This window comes from Panthera leo, chromosome D1, assembly GCF_018350215.1.
Source record: "Panthera leo isolate Ple1 chromosome D1, P.leo_Ple1_pat1.1, whole genome shotgun sequence".
Classification (NCBI taxonomy): Eukaryota; Metazoa; Chordata; class Mammalia; order Carnivora; family Felidae; genus Panthera; species Panthera leo.
Window position 1 is genome coordinate 105,586,004 of NC_056688.1, and position 18,979 is coordinate 105,604,982.

The 18,979-nt window shown below is 63.8% G+C and overlaps 1 protein-coding gene across 10 annotated transcripts in view; it reads left to right on the top strand.

Annotated features, from left to right (window-relative positions):
- Nucleotides 1–18,979, top strand: part of MYRF (myelin regulatory factor) — a 32,407-nt gene that overhangs the window by 10,934 nt on the left and 2,494 nt on the right. Inside the window, exons 2-25 of one of the 10 annotated variants that reach the window (XM_042905981.1) lie at nt 1,593–1,680; nt 1,864–2,127; nt 4,477–4,538; nt 5,475–5,754; nt 6,730–6,980; nt 7,073–7,196; nt 8,919–9,114; nt 10,320–10,396; nt 10,565–10,675; nt 11,083–11,173; nt 11,543–11,743; nt 12,069–12,180; nt 12,700–12,809; nt 13,509–13,669; nt 13,742–13,814; nt 14,080–14,168; nt 14,493–14,561; nt 15,008–15,088; nt 15,257–15,345; nt 15,466–15,657; nt 15,910–16,161; nt 17,701–17,803; nt 18,038–18,112; nt 18,462–18,567. In XM_042905981.1, coding sequence (XP_042761915.1) covers nt 1,593–1,680; nt 1,864–2,127; nt 4,477–4,538; nt 5,475–5,754; nt 6,730–6,980; nt 7,073–7,196; nt 8,919–9,114; nt 10,320–10,396; nt 10,565–10,675; nt 11,083–11,173; nt 11,543–11,743; nt 12,069–12,180; nt 12,700–12,809; nt 13,509–13,669; nt 13,742–13,814; nt 14,080–14,168; nt 14,493–14,561; nt 15,008–15,088; nt 15,257–15,345; nt 15,466–15,657; nt 15,910–16,161; nt 17,701–17,803; nt 18,038–18,112; nt 18,462–18,567 — 3,257 coding nt within the window. Of the gene's footprint in view, nt 1–1,592; nt 1,681–1,863; nt 2,128–4,476; nt 4,539–4,684; nt 4,802–5,371; nt 5,442–5,474; nt 5,755–6,729; nt 6,981–7,072; nt 7,197–8,918; nt 9,115–10,319; nt 10,397–10,564; nt 10,676–11,082; nt 11,174–11,542; nt 11,744–12,068; nt 12,181–12,699; nt 12,810–13,508; nt 13,670–13,741; nt 13,815–14,079; nt 14,169–14,492; nt 14,562–15,007; nt 15,089–15,256; nt 15,346–15,465; nt 15,658–15,909; nt 16,162–17,700; nt 17,853–18,037; nt 18,113–18,461; nt 18,568–18,979 lie in introns of those variants that run through there. The other 9 variants (XM_042905972.1, XM_042905975.1, XM_042905974.1 and 6 more) reach the window with 9 other exon arrangements.

Genomic DNA, 18,979 nt, shown 5'->3' on the forward strand with positions numbered 1-18,979 from the left:
GATGTGCAGACTGGTCACTCCCAGGTTGAGAAGCTTCGCGTGCCCTGGCCGCACAGGGCCCTGGATGGCCATTGGCAGTGCTTGCTGGGTGTCCCTGGTTCCCAGCTGGGTGAGCCAGGGGTGGGGGCCAGCAGGAGGGCCTGTCCCAGGCAGCGCGTGACTCCTAGGAGGGCTTAGCCACTCATTAATCACCTAAGCGGGGCTCAGCATTCTTGAAATACCGGCTGGGGCCAGGGAGGGGCCTGGGCCAGGGGCTCCCGGGGACCCCAGGGCTCTGGGGACTAGAAAGTGAGGACAGCCACTCGGTTTGCTGAGCACCCATTATATGCCAGGCACCTTACAGACCTTAACTTGTTTCATATTTGACCCTGTGGAAGGTTAGCTTTTCATGGCCCCATTTTACTAATGAGGAGACTGAGGCTCAGAGAGGGTATGTGACCTGCTCAAGGTCACGCAGTGGGAAGGAGGAAGGCCGGGAATTGTTCGTGGATCTGCCTGAACTGTCCCCAGGGCTCACCAGGGAGAGGGCATGAGGTGCAGACCCCAGGCTCGTGGCTCCAGGGGCCTGTGGGAGGGGCATCTCCTGCCTCAGTGGGGCTGGCCAGCCCAGGTCAGCAGTGTGGGTGGGGCCGTCCTCCATTATCGGGGTTGACGCATCTCCTACGTCAGCCCCCTTATCACCCCGCCCTCCTGCTCCCCCCCAGCAAGGTGACCCTGGGAGGGGAAAGGCCAGCGCCTCCCCCTCTCCTCTCTTGCTTATGCTCAAGAGCACTGGGCGCCTTTTCTGTGAGTCCCTCCCCTCTGTGGGGCTGGGGCCAGCAGGGAGGGCCCAGGAGGGAGGGTGGTGTAGGAACAGAGCTCTGGCCGCCATCATTCCCTGCTGTGAGCCCAGGCAAGCCCTGCCTCTCTGGGCCCTCTGGAACAGCAGGGCAGGGCTGGGCCCCCCGGCCCCTGTTTATGGGGGTGATGAGCTCTACAAGAGGCTGGGCTGGGCACTTCAGATTCCAGTCCCCACTCCCTGTCTATCTGCAGCTGGGGCTTGATACAGAGGCTCCCCTGGCCCCATGGACCCCCCCTCCCCCCCGCCCATGTGTGGTCCAGCCCAGCCATGCCCACCAGCTGGGCCATGTGGAGGGGGGCAGGACAGGACAGAATCATCGAGTCTGGGCCCAGTCATCAAGGGTGGTGGGCATCCGCTGGGCACTCAGTTCAGGAAAGTACCTTGCTTCCTCCTCATAGCACCCCCTAACACCTTAGGACGGTTACCCCATTTTACAGACAAGAGGAGGGACTTGCTCATGTCACAGGAAGTGGCTGGTCTGTCCCAGGTCTGTGCTCTGGGCCCCTCCCCTCCTCGGACAATGCCAGGCAGCCTGGTGGGTGAGGGGAGGTGTCACCAATGAGGTGCCTCCTGGAGGGACGTCAGGCGATGGACACTGAAGGACTCTCCCCCCCGCCCCACCCGTCACCCCCGAACTCAGATACACAGATGGGGAGGAGCCTGGGGGCATATGGGGTCCAGCCTGCAGAGAGCTGGAGGGGAGGGCCCAGCTGGACCCCTCCCTTGGCTCACATCTGCCCCTCCCCTGCAGGCCACGACATCAATGGTGCCCTGGAGCCCTCCAACATCGACACCAGCATCCTGGAGGAGTACATCAGCAAGGAGGATGCCTCTGACCTGTGAGTGGCCCTGAGACGGCCTTGGCCCCACCCCCACCCTCTGGCCTCCACCTTTCACCTGGAAGGTGTCTGAAGCCTGCTCCCCCTCTTTTCCCATCCACTGACTCGGCTGCCCTGCAGGGGGGGCGGCCTCGGGAGGGGTTGGGGGCCCGGCTGGCGCTGAGCTTCTTCCCTTTTCTACAGCTGCTTCCCCGACATCTCTGCTCCAGCCAGTGCGGCCTCCTACCCCCACGGGCAGCCGGCCATCCCGGGCTCCAGCGGGGGCCACCACCTGAGCCCCTCTGGGGGCGGACCCTCCCCGGGGCGCCACGGCCCCCTCCCCGCCCCGAGCTACAGCGCCCCCCTCAACTGCAACAACAACAATGCCATGGGCACTGCTCCCAAGCCCTTTCTGGGGGGCTCTGGGCCCCCCATCAAGGCAGAGCCCAAGGCTCCCTATGCCCCAGGGTGAGTGAGGGGCCAGGCTCACGGGGGTGGGGGGCGGGGGCAGTGGCTGCGGGCCTGGGAGGTGCTGGCCCAGGCCTGCCCTGTGGGTGGGTAGGTGAGGTGGCTGAGGAGGGACTCACGGCTTTGTTCTCAGGCGCTGGGCAGCCACAGAGGACCCTGAGCAGGGGAGTGATGAGGGCTAGAAAATTCTCTGACAGCTGCATCAAGAGGGGAGGGAGGGGGTGAGCCTGGAGGCACCGCTGTTTGCCTCCACGGATACACGCAAGCACACACATGTACACGCGCAGGGCACACAAAGTCCCCTCACTGGGCCAGGCCCATCCACTCATGCACTTAGCTACTGTGGCCACAGGGGGTCGGCCGATGGCACAGATATGGTACCTGAAGCTCCCCCGACCCAAGCCAGCCTCCCAGGCCCGTTCCCTCCTCTCTCCGAGGAGTCCACGCCAGCAGCCTGACCCAGGGGCTCAGCCTGGGCCTGGCTGTCACCTGGCTGTGTGCACGCGGCCGCCAGCCCACAGACACACTCTCGTGAGGACAGACAGGAACATGGGTCTCCTGGGTTCTGCAGAGGGGCTCGAAGAAAGTTCTGGGTTCCCCAGCCTGGCGCAGGAGCAGGGGACCCTGTCTTTGGGTAGGAGAAGTGTAGAGTGCTGGGGGCGGGTCACCATTCACACAGCCTGGCTCTTCCTTCAGCCCCACCGTTTCCAGCCTCTGGCTGGGTGACCCACAGCCTCGGTCAGGGCCTCAGTGTCTTTGCTGAGTTCAAAATGCTTTCCCCTCCGGGACTGTGGAGATACGGGGAGGAAGCACGGGGACGTGCCTGGTGGGGGGGGGGGGGGGGGCGGGGACCGAAGCTCTCCTGGCTTGCTGAGGGAGGCAGTGGAGGCGAGCTGCTGTGTTTGGGGTTAGCTTTTGCCACAGCAGGGCAGACATCTGCCGCGAACCTGTCCCGACGCCCAGACCCTGAAGGGCAAAGACTAGGAAAGGGAACTAACGCGTAATAAGCACCTGCTGGGTGCCTGCCGCTGTGCCCTGTGGCTCTGTTTGTGGAAGCTTATCAACCCTCTCCAGGCACCAGCTCCTGGGGGACCCCCAAACCAGCTCGCCTGGCGGTAAAGATCTGTTCCCCCTCAGCTGGATGCGAATGGCACACCGGGGCCCTTCGTCCCGGGAGAGAAAGGGCTCGCCCAGAGCTGCACAGAGACCATGTGGCCCGGGCTGCTCCAGGGAGGGACCCAGGGCTTCTCGCTGCCCCTGCCCCTTCTGGGCCCTGTTCTAGGTGCCAGACAAGACAAACACGTCCCTCCTGTAGTAGATCCCACGGCCTGATTGGAGAGAGGGTTGTTAATCAAAAAATCATCAAATCGAGGACTCATGAGCAACACGAAGAGTTATGAGGGAAGAATACAAGGTCCCATGGACTTGGGGCGTTTCACTGCAGGGACCAGAGGGTGTCAGAGACCTTTTACACACTAGAGAGACCGGGGGCCACGGTCAGGGGAGTACAGAGAGCAGGCAGGAGATGGGGGTCACAGGGCAGAGACCCCAGTCAGCCCTAGTGGCCTTGAGGGCTACCGAGAACTCAGCCCCTGTGGCCTTTTGGGTCATCCTCGCCTAGCCTGAGGGGTTGGGTGGGTGGCTCGTTCAGGGGAGCCTGAGGACTCTAGAATCAGCCCGGGGCTGTGGCCATGAGGGCTCGCTGCCTCAAGGCAGCTGCCTGGGCCCAGTGGTGGGCAGTCTTTCCAGATGCGGGGACCAGGACGGCCAAAGAGCAGGATCCCTGCTTGGCCACAGCCTCCCCTCAGCGGGCGAGTGCAGGGCTCGCGCAGGACATGTTGGTCTCTCAGGCCTGAGTTTGTTCCTTTTGCCTGAGCCGCTGATAAAACAGAACCTGCAAGAGAAAAATAAACCCAGGCCTGGCGGAGCTGGCTCCCTGCCTGGCCCACACCTGCCCATGGTGACCCCCACTGAATCTCTCCGGGCTTAGCCCCCTGGAGCCCCTTAGAGTTTCTGGAAAGTGGGGCTTCAGCGGGTGTGGGAAGGAGGAGCCAGCCTGGCCTCTGCATCTGGGAGGAGTCCTTGAATCCCTGTGCCATCACCGGGGACCTTGGCTCCTGGTCCCCAAGTGCCCAGTAGGTCTGAGGGGACGCCGGGTGGGAGGAGCCCAAGACCCGCTGCCTGAGTTCAGCCCCAGGCCCTGCCTGGCAAGGCAAGGTGGCTGGTGCAGAGAAATTCCCCTGAGGGCGGGAGCGAGGAGACCCCAGTGCCTCCAGCCTCTAGGGCCTCTGGGACCCTGCCCCACCGAAGTGCTGCCCGCCCAGCAGCCCCTTCCTCCTGCTCCTGCAGCACACTGCCGGACTCTCCCCCAGACTCGGGCTCCGAGGCCTACTCCCCCCAGCAGGTGAATGGTGAGTCCAGCGGGCACCGCCCTCCCCCTCTGGGGTTTGGGCAAGTGGTTGGGGCGGCCTTATCGGGGAGGGAGGGAGCGAGGGAGGGAGGGGGCCAGCGGCCGCCCAACAGGCCCAGATTATCGCTGGTCAAATACTCCCCGGCGCTGGCTATTGTTTCCCCACGGGCGGGTGGGGAGCCTGGCCCTGCCTCTGAGCAAGTGTCCCTGCCGGTGATGCCACCCGCCTGCCCGCCTGCGCCATCATGGACGCGCCCTTCGGCGGTAAGTGGACGGCTGGGGAAGGCTGTGGGTGCAGCCTGAGTACAGGCGTCGCCGGCCCGCAGGGCCCACCTCCCCCTGGGGGGGTGCCAGGGGTGCAGCGGCCCCCAGGTGGCCAAGAACAGAAGGAGCGCGGGCAGCCTTCTCCCCACAGCCCAGAGAGGGGTCAAGAGTTCTGTTTATCTTACCAGAAACATTTCTGGAATGCCTCCTGGGGAACAAAGGGAGCTGGGGGGCTGGCCCCTGGGAGCCCGCTGGAGGGGCTTCCTGGTGGAGGAGGGCTGCCTCAGGACTGTGTTGGGGGTCCCGAGAGACTTCTCCTGGAGGCCCGGAGGAAGATGAGGCCCGAGAGGGGGCTGGGGGAGCACCTTGGGATGTAGGCCCTCCCCAGGGAGGGCAGCCCGGTCTGGGGGCAGGACCCCATTAGGACCGGGGGGGGGGGGGGGGGGGAAGCAGCCCGCCCCCTGGACAGGGTCTTGTCTCCCTGCCCAGGCCTCTAGTGGCCAGCCTCTAGGCTGCCCAGCCCTCCTCCCACGTGGGGCTGGTGGGAGGGCAGCCCCGGGGCTTGGTTCAGGAGAAGGTGGGAATCAGGAGACCCTGCCGGTGGGGGGAGAGCTGGTGCCCGGGAACCTGCGTGATGTAGGTAGGTCTCTGATGCCCCCCATCTCTCCTGCAGACCCCCATCTCCTGCGCACCATTACCCCTGAGTCCCTGTGCCACGTGGGAGTGCCCTCCCGCCTGGAGCACCCACCTCCACCTCCAGCCCACCTCCCAGGCCCTCCGCCGCCCCCGCCACCCCCGCCTCACTACCCTGTCCTGCAGCGGGACCTGTACATGAAGGCCGAGCCCCCGATGCCCCCCTACGCTGCCATGGGGCAGGGGCTGGTGCCCACGGATCTCCACCACACACAGCAGTCCCAGATGCTACACCAGCTGTTGAATCAGCACGGAGCTGAGTAAGACTCGGGCAGGTGGGCTTGGGGGTCGGGGTTCAGGGCAGCAGAAGGCAGGACAGAGATGGAGGTACGGACAGGGACGAACCAGGAAGGCAGAAGGCTCTGACCCCAGGAGATGAGGGTCAGCACACGTATGCATATGTGCCCAGAAACCTGCTGGAGATTTATAGCCACGGCCAAGCGCTTACGACTACCTTATTTGGTGAGCATGGCCACCCCCATTGCCCAGATAGGTAAACTGGGGCTCCCAGGGGAGGAAACGCCTGCCCAGGTCGTGAAACTAGGAAGGGGCAGAGCCAGGACTTGAACCTCAGGCTGTATCCTTACCCAGACACCAGGGACTTTCTAACCCGATCGTGGAGTCCTGGGCCTCCTGCGGAAGGGTGAGCCATAGACCCAAGCACCCCATTCTGACTCCAACCAGCAGAATTATCTTTTTATCTATTTATCTGACACATTGAGATGTCGTGAAAGGTTTCGTTGAAGCCAAGATTCCGCAGCCTCCTCCCCAAGAAACTCTCCTTCCCACCCTTCGTGGCCCATGCCTTCTGTGGCTTGTTTCTGACCATGGAGGCTGCTCTCTGTGGAGCCCCCAACTATGAAGAGTGGCACTGAGAGTGACACCACAGGGAAGGGACCGACTTGTTCATTCCACAAACGATTCTGAGGATGCTGTGCACCAGGCCTATCGCCGGGCATGATGGGGACACACCGACAAGTCAGGTGTGGCCTCTGCCCTCCTTGAATTCCGTAATCTCAGGAGAAGGGAGGAGTGACAGAAATAGAGAATGACAACACAGAGTGATGGGGGGGCGGCAGTGAGAAGGTAAAGCCCAGGGGCTTCCTGGAGGAGGTGTCCTCTGGATTAGGTAAATCCTGCTGAAACAGGTTGAAGAGGGGAAGAAGACTATTGCCTAGTGGGAGGGGGCTCAGGAAGAGCCAGCCCCCCGAGACCTGCACCCGTGTCGCCCCCAGGCTCCCCACACACCCCTCCAAGAAGAGGAAGCACTCCGAATCACCTCCCAACACCCTTAATGCCCAGATGCTGAATGGAATGATCAAACAGGAGCCCGGGACCGCGACGACCCTGCCCCCGCACCCAGCTCGAGCCCCTTCCCCACCCTGGCCTCCCCAGGGCCCACTCTCCCCCGGCCCCGGCTCCTTGCCCCTCAGCATCGCCCGGGTCCAGACGCCACCTTGGCACCCACCGGGTGCACCCTCACCAGGTACGTGCCTGGCCTGCTGGACCTCACAGGGAGCCAACCCTTGAAGCTGGGGAGTGGGGCGCAGGGCCCACATGGGCGCTCCCTCCCTCCAGGTCTCCTGCAGGACAATGATAGCCTTAGTGGCTCCTACCTGGATCCCAACTACCAATCCATCAAGTGGCAACCACATCAGCAGAACAAGTGGGCAACGCTGTACGACGCAAACTACAAGGAGCTGTGAGTGACCTGTGCCCCGCCCCCACCCCTCCCGGTCACCGGTCACCGTATCCGGGGACCCCGCCCCCCGCCCCCAGCCCTGGCATCACGGTCCTAGAGCGGGGCTTGGGAGCACACTGGGTACCGGGTGGTCCCGGTTTACAGTGGAAAAGCAGGCTCAGGGCAGAGCCGGGACTGGAACTCGGGGTTCCGGACTTCTGGGCCAGCCCAAGGCCTCCTTCAGAAGGTGGTGTCCACCAGGGAGGGGCCGGTGGGAGCCCAGGCAGGGAGACGTGGGTGGATGGGTGTTCTCTGGCTCCTCCTCTCGTCCGCCTCCTCCACTCCTGCATTCCAGGAAGGTAGCAGGAAGCTGTGTTGGCCGGGCCCTTCCAGCAGCCCCCTCCCTGGCGGGGGGGGGGGGGGGGATGAGGGGGTGGGGGAGGACGGGCTGTCCGGGCGTTCCTAGCTTTCCCTCAGCACCCACCCATGTGGATTCAACTTCCTGGGACCAGGCCAGGAGCACTCTGGGTCCACCCCCCTCACTCTTGTCGAAGTTCCGTGGAGGTGAGAGCGTCGCTCACCAAGTCCCCGCGACATTGCCAGGCCTGGGCAGGGTGGAACAGACCAGTCTCCCCGAGTCGGGTACCCCAGGCCATGTGGGATTCTTAGCCAGAAGCCCTCAGGGCTGGGGAGGGGGGGGCGGCGGTCCAGCTGCTGTAGTGGCTGAAGTACCCCTTGAGGCCCTGCCAGGGCTGGGGGAGACGTCTTTAGGGATCCCGCCCTTATGGCCTGGTGAGGACCCCCCACTCTTACCACCATGCTTTCTGGGCCAGCCCTGCCACTCCAGGCCTTAAGGCCAGGAAGCTGGCAGCTGAGGCCCCCAGAGTGGCCCGTGTACTTCCGGGGTATTCTCCTGGGGCAGGCAGGTGGGTGGAGCCCCAGGCCTTCCCGTAGAAGTTAGCCAGACTCTTCCCCCAAGTTTGGAAGCATTCTCTTCTCCCATCCTCCTCCAGGCAGGCCCCAGGCACCGGGGGAGCTGGGGAGGGTACTGCTTGTGCCTGGGGACCTGGGTAAGGACGGGCCAACGGTTGCCCCCCTTTCCTGCCACCTAGAGGTCCCCCAAAGGATCCTTACTTGGAATACTTCCCCGGCAACAGACGGGTAAACCGAGGCCGAGTCCCGGCCTCCCAGAGTGCCCCTCTCCCCACTTGGGCAGAGGGAAGAGTCAGAATGAGGACTTTGGGGGCTTGAGCAAGCCAGTGGGCAGGGGCCGGGCCAGCGCTCAGAGCCGGCGCCTGGTTCCACCGTTTCCATGGCAACCAGCTGTCAGGCCAGTGAGGCTCTGCAGACGCACCCTCTCTCACCCCATCTCCCGTGAGGGAGGGGGCTTCAGGCAGCATTCTGGGAAGGAGCCAAGCGTGATGAGGCGCCCCCTCCTCAGGAGTTCACGCCTGGGCGGTGGGCCCCAGGGGTCTTGCCCTGCCTCCCCCGTCACCAGGGTGGGCTGGTCCCAGCCTTGTAGAGGAAAGAATATTGGCCGAGGCAGACCTGAGCTCAAAATCCTTCTGGGGACTCAGTTTCCATTTCTGAGAAGTGGGGGCAGCCGCCTGAGTCGTTTGAGGATCGGGGGTACCAGATAGGAAGCTGCTTTGGAATGCAGGCGTGTAGGAGGAACATTCCAGGCCCAGCTTTGGTGGGGGGGGGGGGGCGGCGTCTCCAGTGAGTCCCTTCCTCTGCCCCCAGGCCCATGCTCACCTACCGCGTGGACGCTGACAAGGGCTTCAACTTTTCGGTGGGCGACGACGCCTTCGTGTGCCAGAAGAAGAACCACTTTCAGGTGACAGTCTATATCGGCATGCTGGGGGAGCCCAAGTACGTCAAGACGCCCGAAGGCCTCAAGCCCCTTGACTGCTTCTACCTGAAACTGCACGGAGTGAAGGCAGGTTTGGGGGCTCAGCCAGGAGGGGAGGGGAGCAGAGGCGAGTCAGGAATGCCGGGGGGAGCCTGAGAGACCCCGAGGCAAAGTGAGTGTCCCTGTGCCCCGTCAGCCTCCTCAAGCTTCCTAATTCCTTCTCTACCCTGTGACCCCAAGTCTGCACCCCCAGCAGAGACGCTTCTCCTGACTCCTCTGTCGGCTGCCTTAGCTCCCCACCCCCAAATGGAGTCCCTGCCAACTCACCCCTCGCTCTAGGCTCACGCACCAGGCCTGGCTGTTCTCCTAGGGCATTGCCCGCCTTGGTCCCTCCTCTCACGTCTCCCCTCCGCCTCCCCCTGGACCAGACCACATGCCCCCTCCGTCCCCCGCCGCTTCTCTGAACGTCCACAGCGGCTTCTACTCTGGCGCTCAGCTCATGCTCCCCCGAGACACCTGGTGCCCTCCCAGCAAAGAGCCATGACTTCTAAGCTTAGCCCACAAAGGCCTTTGGGATCCAGCCTTTCATTCCTGCCCTGCCGTTTGCTGTGCCCCAGACCATCTGGGCCTGTTCATAGCACCTGCTTTCCGGAAGCAGCTCCGTTTCTCTGGGATGCCCTGAGAATGCCCAGTCCATCCCTCCTCTCCTGGCAGGCCGTTCCTTGGCCTCCCTGGTCACTCTGCTGGGGTCCCTGGTCCCTGGGGACACTTGCCCTGAGTCCCCTCCAGCACCCCCCAGGAGGGGTTGATTTGGAGCCCTTGCGCATCCTGGGGGGACGGCTGGGTGTGTTTCCTTCAGTGCCGGGAGCCCAGCCGGCTCCTTGGCCTGGCTCAGCCAGTGCTCACAGAAGGGTTAAGGGGACTGGATGTGAGAGTGGGAGAGGGTCTGGGGAGTGAGCGGGTTTGTGTGTGTGTGTGTGTGTGTGTGTGTGTGTGTGTGTGTGTTGATGGAGGACCGCTTGGGATATGTACGAGGAGGTCGGGGCGTGCGCGGGTGTGGACGTGGGGGCTGTGAGTGTTTCTGTGGAATACGTGTGTGGGTGGGTGTGTGCAGAGGTGGGGGAGTGGTGGGACTATCTGTGCCCTCGTGGAAGAGAGGGCCGCCCCTCTTCCCGGGGAGGTCCAGCTGGGCCAGGCCTGGGCCGAGTGGGTAAAGGGAAGCAGAACCAGGCAGCAGAACCAGGGGGTCCCCTCGCCCTGATCTGCCTCGGGGGCCCTGCTTTCTCCCCCAGCTGGAGGCCCTGAACCAGTCCATCAACATTGAGCAGTCACAGTCCGACCGAAGCAAGCGGCCCTTTAACCCTGTCACGTGAGTGTCTGGCCCTGTGGGGGGAGGGGGGAGGACCTGGGAGGGCTGACCCTGGAGCTGGGCTGGGAGCTGAGGGGGCCCGGCTGGCACCCCCAGTGTCTGCCTCCTACACATTCTTGACTGGGTCCCCCTCCCTGCCCGCTGAATACCAACCCCCCGCCTCTGCAGGGTCAATCTGCCTCCTGAGCAGGTCACGAAGGTGACTGTGGGGCGCTTGCACTTCAGCGAGACCACCGCCAACAACATGCGCAAGAAGGGCAAACCTAACCCTGACCAGAGGTGAGCGGGCTTGACCTCTGCCTTGGCAGGCCCTCCATTTCCGAGGAGGAAGGGCAGCAGGACACCACCCTGTAGTCAGTGTCCCACAGACTGACCCATTTTACAGACGAGAGACCTGAGACTCGTACCTCAGGCTAACTGATTTAAGGATGAGACAGACCAGAAGCGTGGCTTCTGGATGAAACAGCTCAAAGGTTTCCTAGCTGTGGGTCCTGGGGAATGTCTGCCCCCTGGTGGAGACTCAGGTTCCTCTTCTGTGGGATGAGCTGTGAATGCCCCCGCCCCTCCTCCGGCCGCTAGGGGTTGTAGGAGCCTCAGCACTGAACATCAGACTTGGGAAGGGTGGCTGGGGCTCAGGGGCAGGTGGGGCAGGACCCTGGGTGCCTCTAAACCCCTGTGCACCCCAGGTACTTCATGCTGGTGGTGGCGCTCCAGGCCCATGCACAGAACCAGAACTACACGCTGGCTGCCCAGATCTCAGAGCGCATCATCGTGAGGGTGAGGGCCATCTCCAGCCAAGGGGTTGAGAGTCCTCCCCAGAGCTGGGAGAAACAGCACCCAGGAGGAATACGGGGTACTGGGGGAGGGGGGTGGTCAGGAGCTAGAATGCTGATCCCACTCGGTGCTAGTGGTGTGACTTTGGGCGAGTTCCCACCCTCTGAGCCACAAGCGTGGAGGAACACAAGACCTAGGTAGCCTTCTGAGATCCCACAAGCGACTGAAAAGTGCCACAGTGACAGGGTCGGTTCAAGTTGGGCATGGTGGAGTGAGAACCCTTGCCTGGAGCGGGAGGAGTGGCGGCAGGGTTTCCCAGGGCACTGCAGGTGCCCCGTCCCCTAGGACTGATCCAACCCCAACTTGTGCTAGGCCTCCAACCCAGGCCAGTTTGAGAGTGACAGCGACGTGCTGTGGCAGCGGGCGCAGGTGCCCGACACTGTCTTCCACCATGGCCGCGTGGGCATCAACACGGACCGACCCGACGAGGCGTTGGTCGTGCACGGCAATGTCAAGGTCATGGGCTCGCTCATGCACCCCTCCGACCTGCGGGCCAAGGAGCACGTGCAGGAGGTGGGGGCGGGGCTGTGGGCGAGGGGCGGGGCTGTGCGGCGGGGAGAGCTGAGTTTCCCGCGGGAGGGGCCGGGGGCAGGGCTGGGCCGCGAGGGGCGGATTGGTGTGTGGGCGGGGCTCGTGGGGGGGCGGGGCCAGATGGAAGGGCGGGGCTGCAGGGGAAGGAGATGGGGGAGGCCGGCTCTAGATTTCTGGAGCTCGACCCTGGTGCAAGGTCTCCCCTCTGCACTGCAGACCCTGGGTCCCCACCGTCTTGAGCTCCGGGGCCTACTTCGGACGGGCCCAGGAGGGGAGGGGTTCAGTCTCGGCCCCGGTTCCCGTGCAGGTGGACACCACGGAGCAGCTGAAGAGGATCTCACGCATGCGGCTGGTGCACTACAGATACAAGCCTGAGTTTGCAGCCACCGCAGGCATCGAGGCCACGGCACCAGAGACGGGTAGGGACCTGCTACATCGACGGGAGCTGGGGTCCCAGAACCAGCAGCCTCGCCCGCAGTAACCCCCCCCCCTGTGTCTGTCCTCTGGCAACTCTGTCCCAGCCCGCTGGAAACCCCACTCCCAGGAACCCCTCTCCTTGACTCCTGGAACCCCTGCCTAGGAATCCTGCCCTCTAGAAGTCCCGCCCCTCAGCCCTGGGTGCCCGGGACACTAGAAGTCCAGGAACGGTGGTCCCGGCATCCTCTGCTCCTTAGGTGAATCCTGCCTCTGTCCAGGCCCACTTTCCCTGGGAGCCTTACACCCAGGAATCCACCCTTCCCCCAGGCCAGGGAACCCCACAACCGGAGCCAGGGAGCGGCAGCCTTCGGAACACTGGTCTGTGGGAGGCCCCTGCTCCAGTGCTCCTTGGATCCCAAATCTCTAGCCCTCAGAATTTCGCCCTCTTCAAACTTGGGGGCCCTCCTTGCGTTATAATTGGCGCTGTGGGTGTTCTGTACCCACCCTCCCCCACTCTCCAGGTGTCATCGCCCAGGAGGTGAAGGAGATCCTGCCTGAGGCCGTGAAGGACACTGGAGACGTGGTCTTTGCCAATGGGAAAACCATAGAGAACTTCTTGGTGGTGAACAAGGTCTGCAGGGTGGGGGGATGGAGAGAGCCCAAGGGCCGTGGGTGGACCAGCTGGGGCGTTATCTCCCACTTAGAGACTGGGGGCACTGAAGTGCAGAGGGGGCAGGCAGCCCAGTCTTCTCTCATGCTGCCTCCGGAGCCCCCTGCCCACCCCCCCCCGCCCCCGGGGAAAGGGGGTGAGCGTTCAAGGGCCAGCTGGGGACTTGGCGACACGATGGTTGTGCGATCCACAGCAAGAGGAAGCTCCCTGGGGATCATTTTCCTCCCCTTTGAAAGGAGGCTAGAGATAGTCCACTGCCAAGACCTTCCCAGGTGGTTATTGAGAAGCTGAAACACACAGCGGAGCGTGAGGGTGATGTTTGTAACTACCTGGCGTGAGGCCGGGCATCAAGGAGCGTGTAGTACTATGTCTTGGCCTTGGCTGAGCAATAAGGAGCTGAAGCCTGAGATACCACGTTCATCAGAGGGTGGGAGCCTCTGAGAGACGGGGTTCAGACGGCGGGGAGGGGTGGGAGGGGCTGGCCGGATGGCGGCGCAAAGGTGCAGAGGCGGGGGTGCTGTTTGGAGGCAGGCGCGGGGAGTTGGGGGCTGCCGAGGCCGACCTGGGCAGGGAGGCTTTGAGGACTTCCAGGCGGCCGTGGGTCCCGCTCCCGGTAGCCCAGGGTTCCCAGGGGCTGACCGTGCCGGCCGCCCGCGGCAGGAGCGCATCTTCATGGAGAACGTGGGTGCCGTGAAGGAGCTGTGCAAGCTGACGGACAACCTGGAGACGCGCATCGACGAGCTGGAGCGCTGGAGCCACAAGCTGGCCAAACTGCGGCGGCTGGACAGCCTCAAGTCCACTGGCAGCTCGGGTGCCTTCAGGTGGGGGCGGGGCCAGGCGGGGGCCAGACCCCTTTCCCAGAGGCACCTCTGACCCTGGCCCTCTTGCTGCAGCCACGCAGGGAGCCAGTTCAGCCGGGCGGGCAGCGTCCCCCACAAGAAGAGGCCCCCCAAGGTGGCCAGCAAGGTGAGGATGGGCGCGGATGGGAGGCGGGTGGGACCGGGGCCCTCCTCCTCCAGGCTCTCGGACTGCAAGCCCTTCCCCTCGCTTCCCAGCTCTCTAGCCCTCTGGCCCCGTTTCTCCTTCGTCTCCCGCTGCCCCCCCCCCCTCCCCCGTAGGAACGAGCAGACCTTAGCACCCCCACGTCCGGCGGAGCCCACACTGAGTGAGACCATGGGCTCCCTCAGTCTGGGCCTCTTCTGCTTCTTCCCCTTTCACGCTCGGTCCTCAGTCGTCATCTGTGGTCCCAGACCAGGCCTGCATCAGCCAGCGCTTCCTGCAGGGAACCATCATTGCCCTGGTGGTGGTCATGGCCTTCAGGTGACTTGTCCCCCGGGCTCCCGGGGTGGCTGGCTGGGGAAGTTGAGCTGTCCCTTGGGCCCGGGCCCGGGGGGAAGGGGAAGATGTGGCCGGGAGAGGAGACCTCACGGAGGGATGGAGGGACAGAGGGACGTCTCAGGGAAGGAAGTGGGCTGCCTCATTCGGTCTCGTGCCCCTGGGGCTGGGGAGACCCACTCGCAGGCACCGTTCACTGTCACTCGCGAGCCCAACCCCCGGAGCCAAGGGCCACAGACCCTGCCCTAGAGAGAGGGGCCGGGACAGTAGCCCCAGCTCTAACAGTGGCCCTTTTTCTGTGGTTCCCAGCGTGGTGTCCATGTCTACACTGTATGTGCTGAGCCTGCGCACCGAGGAGGACCTGGTGGAAACCGATGGGTATGTCCCCGGAGGCCTGGCTGCTGGCCAAGCCGCCAGGACAGGTGGGGCTTTGGTGGGCAGCCCAGGGTCAGAGGAGCCGTGGAGGCTGTCTCCTCCAAAGGGGATAGCGCTTCAGCTCTCGGCCTGCCGGAGGCTTGCAGGGGTGGCTGGGAAGGTCTCCCTGGAGGAGGGGCAGACATTTCCCGGTCCCTACAGAAGCCAGTGTGTCTCGTGGGCCCGTTCAGTGCTCCTTTAGGTAGCTGGGCCTCTGAGAGTCAGAGGGCATCGAGGGGCCCAGGTTGGAATGGGCATGGGGGGAGGGGCGGGGGAAAGAGGGCCACCGTGGGATCTTGGGCTCTGTTTGCCCACTGTCACCTCAGCTCCTGGGCTATCTCTGACTGTTTCTTTTCTCTCTCCTCCCCTGCACCTATCCCCCCCTCCTGTTCCTCTCTGCTGCCCGTTAGCTCTTTTGCTGTGTCCACTTCCTGTCTTCTGGCCCTGCTCCGGCCCCAGCACCCTGGGGGGAGTGAGGCCAGGTGCCCATGGTACGTGTCTGGACCGAGCCCCTGCCCTCCTGCCTCTGGCTCCTGCCACCCTTCTCCCTGCCTCCTTTCCACCATCCCTGTCCACCTCCTCCTGTCCCTCCTGCTCCGCCGGAACCCCCAGGCCTCCCTGTTGAGGCTGTCCTCTGAGCTCAGCCCTCCCTTCCCCAGCAGGTCCAGCCAGAGCTTTGGGACCACTCAGCTCCGACAGTCCCCTGTGACCACCGGGCTGCCAGGCACACGGCCCTCTTTGCTGCTGGGTGCGTGCCTGTGGGGGGTCCGGAGGGTTGGGATGGGGGAGAGATGGCCGCGTTCTGGGGCGGCGGGGGCGCGGGGCTCAGCTGCCTGCTGCTCGCTCATACGGCCCCTGGCTTCCGCAGTTACCACCGGCCTGAGCAGCTCAGCCCCAGGTCCTGTCATCCCCACTTTGGACCTGTGCTCCAGCCGCCCTTGTCCAGTCATCTGCTGTTCCTCCTCCACCCCCAGCCCTACCCCTGCCCCTAGTCTTGGCTCCAGCTTTAACCCTGGCCGTGGCCTCAGCCCCAGTCCCAGCCCCTCCACCAACCGCTCAGGTATGGCTGTCTTGGGTTCAGGTTGAGGGGGTGTTATGGGAGTCCAGAGAAAGACCCCAAAGACTCATTGGAGGGAGGGTGTCCGGGAGCCCAGAATGAGGCTCCGGAGGAAGACTGGTGGGTCTCCCTGAGGGGACCAAGAGACAGATGGGGGTCACCCACAGTCTGGTGAAGTTCTAGAGAAAGCTGGACAGGAGGTAGCCAGTTGCTGCCTGTGCCTTCTTCTCAGCCTACCTCTGGTTCTGTCCACAGGCCCCGGCCAGATGGCCCTCCTACCAGTCACCAACATCAGAGCCAAGTCCTGGGGCCTGTCGGCCAATGGTATTGGCCACTCCAAGCATCCAAAGAGCTCAGAGCCTCTGGCCAGCCCCGAAGTCCCCTTCCCTGGAGGGCAGGGCAAAGCCAAGAATAGTCCCAGCCTTGGTCTCCACGGCCGGGCCCGCAGAGGGCTTCCCCAGCCCGGCCTGAGCCCTGCTCGGCCCACTCGGGCCCAGGGCCAGCCAGGTACTTGCCCTACCTTGCCCCCGATCTTCTCAGCTCAGCCACCTGAACGCCTGGCGCGGGATTGCCAGCCTACAGACGCTTGCTGGGCATTACTAAGTAGCAGGAATGAGGCCAGGAGCCTTATGTAGCTCGCCTCATTTAATCCTTACATATTCCTGCAAGGAGGGGATCATCCCCGTAGTTCAGATGGGGAAACGGAGACAGGGTGTTCGGCCTGTCGGCGGCAGAGCTAGGATTCCATCTCCCCGACACCGGGGCCTGGATCCTTCACCCCCATGCCAGGGCAAGGAGGGTGCTGTGTAGGGTCTCCCCCCGCACCCCCCCCAGCTTTCCAAATCTCAAGGCTTTGGTTGTCACCAAGCCGGAGAACCCTTGGCCGCAGAGGTTTTCTGTCTGCCACTGACTCCGACGCACCCTGCCGGCCACCCTGGGGGCTGCAGAGGAGGCCAGGGGCCTTCCAGGCTTCCCAGGCGGCTCTGCTCTAGGTATTGGGCCTTCTCATTGGCTTTCACTTGATGGGTTTTGTGGCTTAGAGGAAAAAAAAAGCTTAGAAACTGACTTGCCGAGACTGAAGTTCAATTGTACAGGGAGGTGGGGGACTGGGGGTGCTGAGGACACACGTGCCCGGCCCCGGTGGCTCAGAGACGTGAGAACACGGCGGCGTAGGGGTGGGCCGCAGCTCTGAGGGGACTTTGCAGGCAGCTTGGTGACTGGGGAGGGCACGTAATCCAGGCAGGGGTGGAGAGGTGATCAGGAAGGCCTCCCCGGAGGAGGTGACATTGGAGCCGAGTCTCTGAAGGACCGCAGGAGTTTGCCCAGAAGAGAAATGCGAGGGTCTCTTCCATCTTGTCTGTGTGTGGTGTCCGTGGGCCCACGGGCCTCCTGGGGCCCCTGGGTGCCTGGCTGTGCCTCACGGAGCTGAGCACATGTTCGGTGGCCCCAGCCTCCCCTCCCTCGGTGGGATGGTCAGGCGGGCAGCAGCTAGCCTGTAGGTGAGCTGAGATGACCTCACCCGCCCTCTGTGTCACACTTCAGTCCCGCCCTCACCCAGCCAGCCAGCCGGTCGTGGCGGGTTCTTTCACAGAGGGCCACAGGCCCCCAGGAGTCTGGTGCTGGCAGGTGTCTCACAGTTGGCTCTGGAGGGAAAAAAAAAAAAAAAAAAAAAAAAGCCCCGATTTGTGGCGAATACTCCCACCATGGCTGATTTCAAGGTACCGACCTGATGCCTCTGAACTGAGTGTTGAAAAGCGTGTGCGGTCAGGAGCAGAGCACTGTGGGCGGGCTCCTGTGCACCCCCCGGCACCCATCCCTGCCCCTGGTGTGCAGGTTCTTGTCAAGGAGGCGGGCCTCAGGCTCCCGGGAACTGGCTCTTCGTAGTGCTGCTGGGGCGGAGGGTGGTGTGACCCTGGCCATTGTGGGGGGTCTGGAAAGAATGACCTGAAACTTATTTATACTAAGGTGCGTGTGACTGAACGCGAGTCTGGCGAGGAAGGGCTTGGTGGCTTCTCGCCCCTGTCACCCTCCTCCCTGCCCCAACAGCCTCTCTCCTTGCAGACCCAGTGCCCTCCCTGACCTCCATCCAGGTGCTGGAGAACTCAATGCCCATCACTTCCCAGTACTGCGCTCCAGAGGATGCCTGCAGGTGGGCCTGGCTGCCCCCCTCCCCTCACCCCAAGGACAGACTCCCTCAGGTGACGTGAGCCCAGGCAGTACAGATGCTCAGATGTCATCTCCCTTCCCCCACCCCCGAGGTGGCACAGTCGCTTTCCGTGAGCTCCAGGACAGACGGGGTGGGGGTGGGGGGGGCGGGGAGTCCAGGCAGGGGGCCTCAGGAGGGTAGCCTCGGACTAAGCAGCAGCCATGTTTGCCCTCTCAGGCCTGGAAACTTCACCTACCACATCCCTGTCAGCAGCGGCACCCCGCTGCACCTCAGCCTGACTCTGCAGATGAAGTGAGTGGAGGGACGTGGGGGTCCCCGGCAACCTGGGGAAGGGGTCTGAGGAGCGACGCCAACTTTATTGCTCGCTCTGCGCTTGACTGGCTGTGTGACCCCGGCAGTCTCTGGGCTCCAGCTTCTCGTCTGTAAACCACACCGTGATTGCACCGGGGTGTGAGCGCCACGTGCGATGGTAGACGGCAAAGGGTTTGCGGCCGTCTCGGGCCTTGACCCGTGGGCATCGTTGTCAGGCCGCCTGCGGACTCGCGGCTTGTTTCAGCGGGGCGGGGGGGGTGGAGGGGAGGGCTGGTTGGGAGGGGGCCCCCAGGAGCCCCACCTCCCTGCTAACTGGGCCTTCCCCCAGCTCTTCGTCTCCCGTGTCTGTGGTGCTGTGCAGCCTGATGTCAAAGGAGCAGCCGTGTGAGGAGAGGGACTTTCCACAGAGCCTGCACACCTACCAGGACACCCAGGTAGGGGGCGACTGGGAAGCCGTGGGCCAGCCACACCCCAGAGCTTCCTCTCCCCGGGCACAGCCGCGCCCCCAAACAGGTGAAGGAGCCGGGGGCCAGAGCGAAGGCACCTCCACAAGGGACGCTTCAGGCCTCTGGGCCCTGGGGAGGGGGCACGGGTGCACTGGTCACAGCCGAGCGCCTTGTGGCCCTGCCCTTGCTCTGTCCCATCCCCGGCCCTGCCCTGCCTGAGCCCCTGGGAAGACAAAAGTCCCACCAGGCCTAAGCTGGGATGGAACGCAACGGTGCGGGTGGGGAGGGTATTCTAGGGGTCCTTGGCAGGGAGAGCCAGCCTTGTCTGTGCTCGGGGTCAGAACAGCCACCCCGAAAAAGTCACGTTTAAGACGAGAACTGAAGGATGATTTGGGGTCAG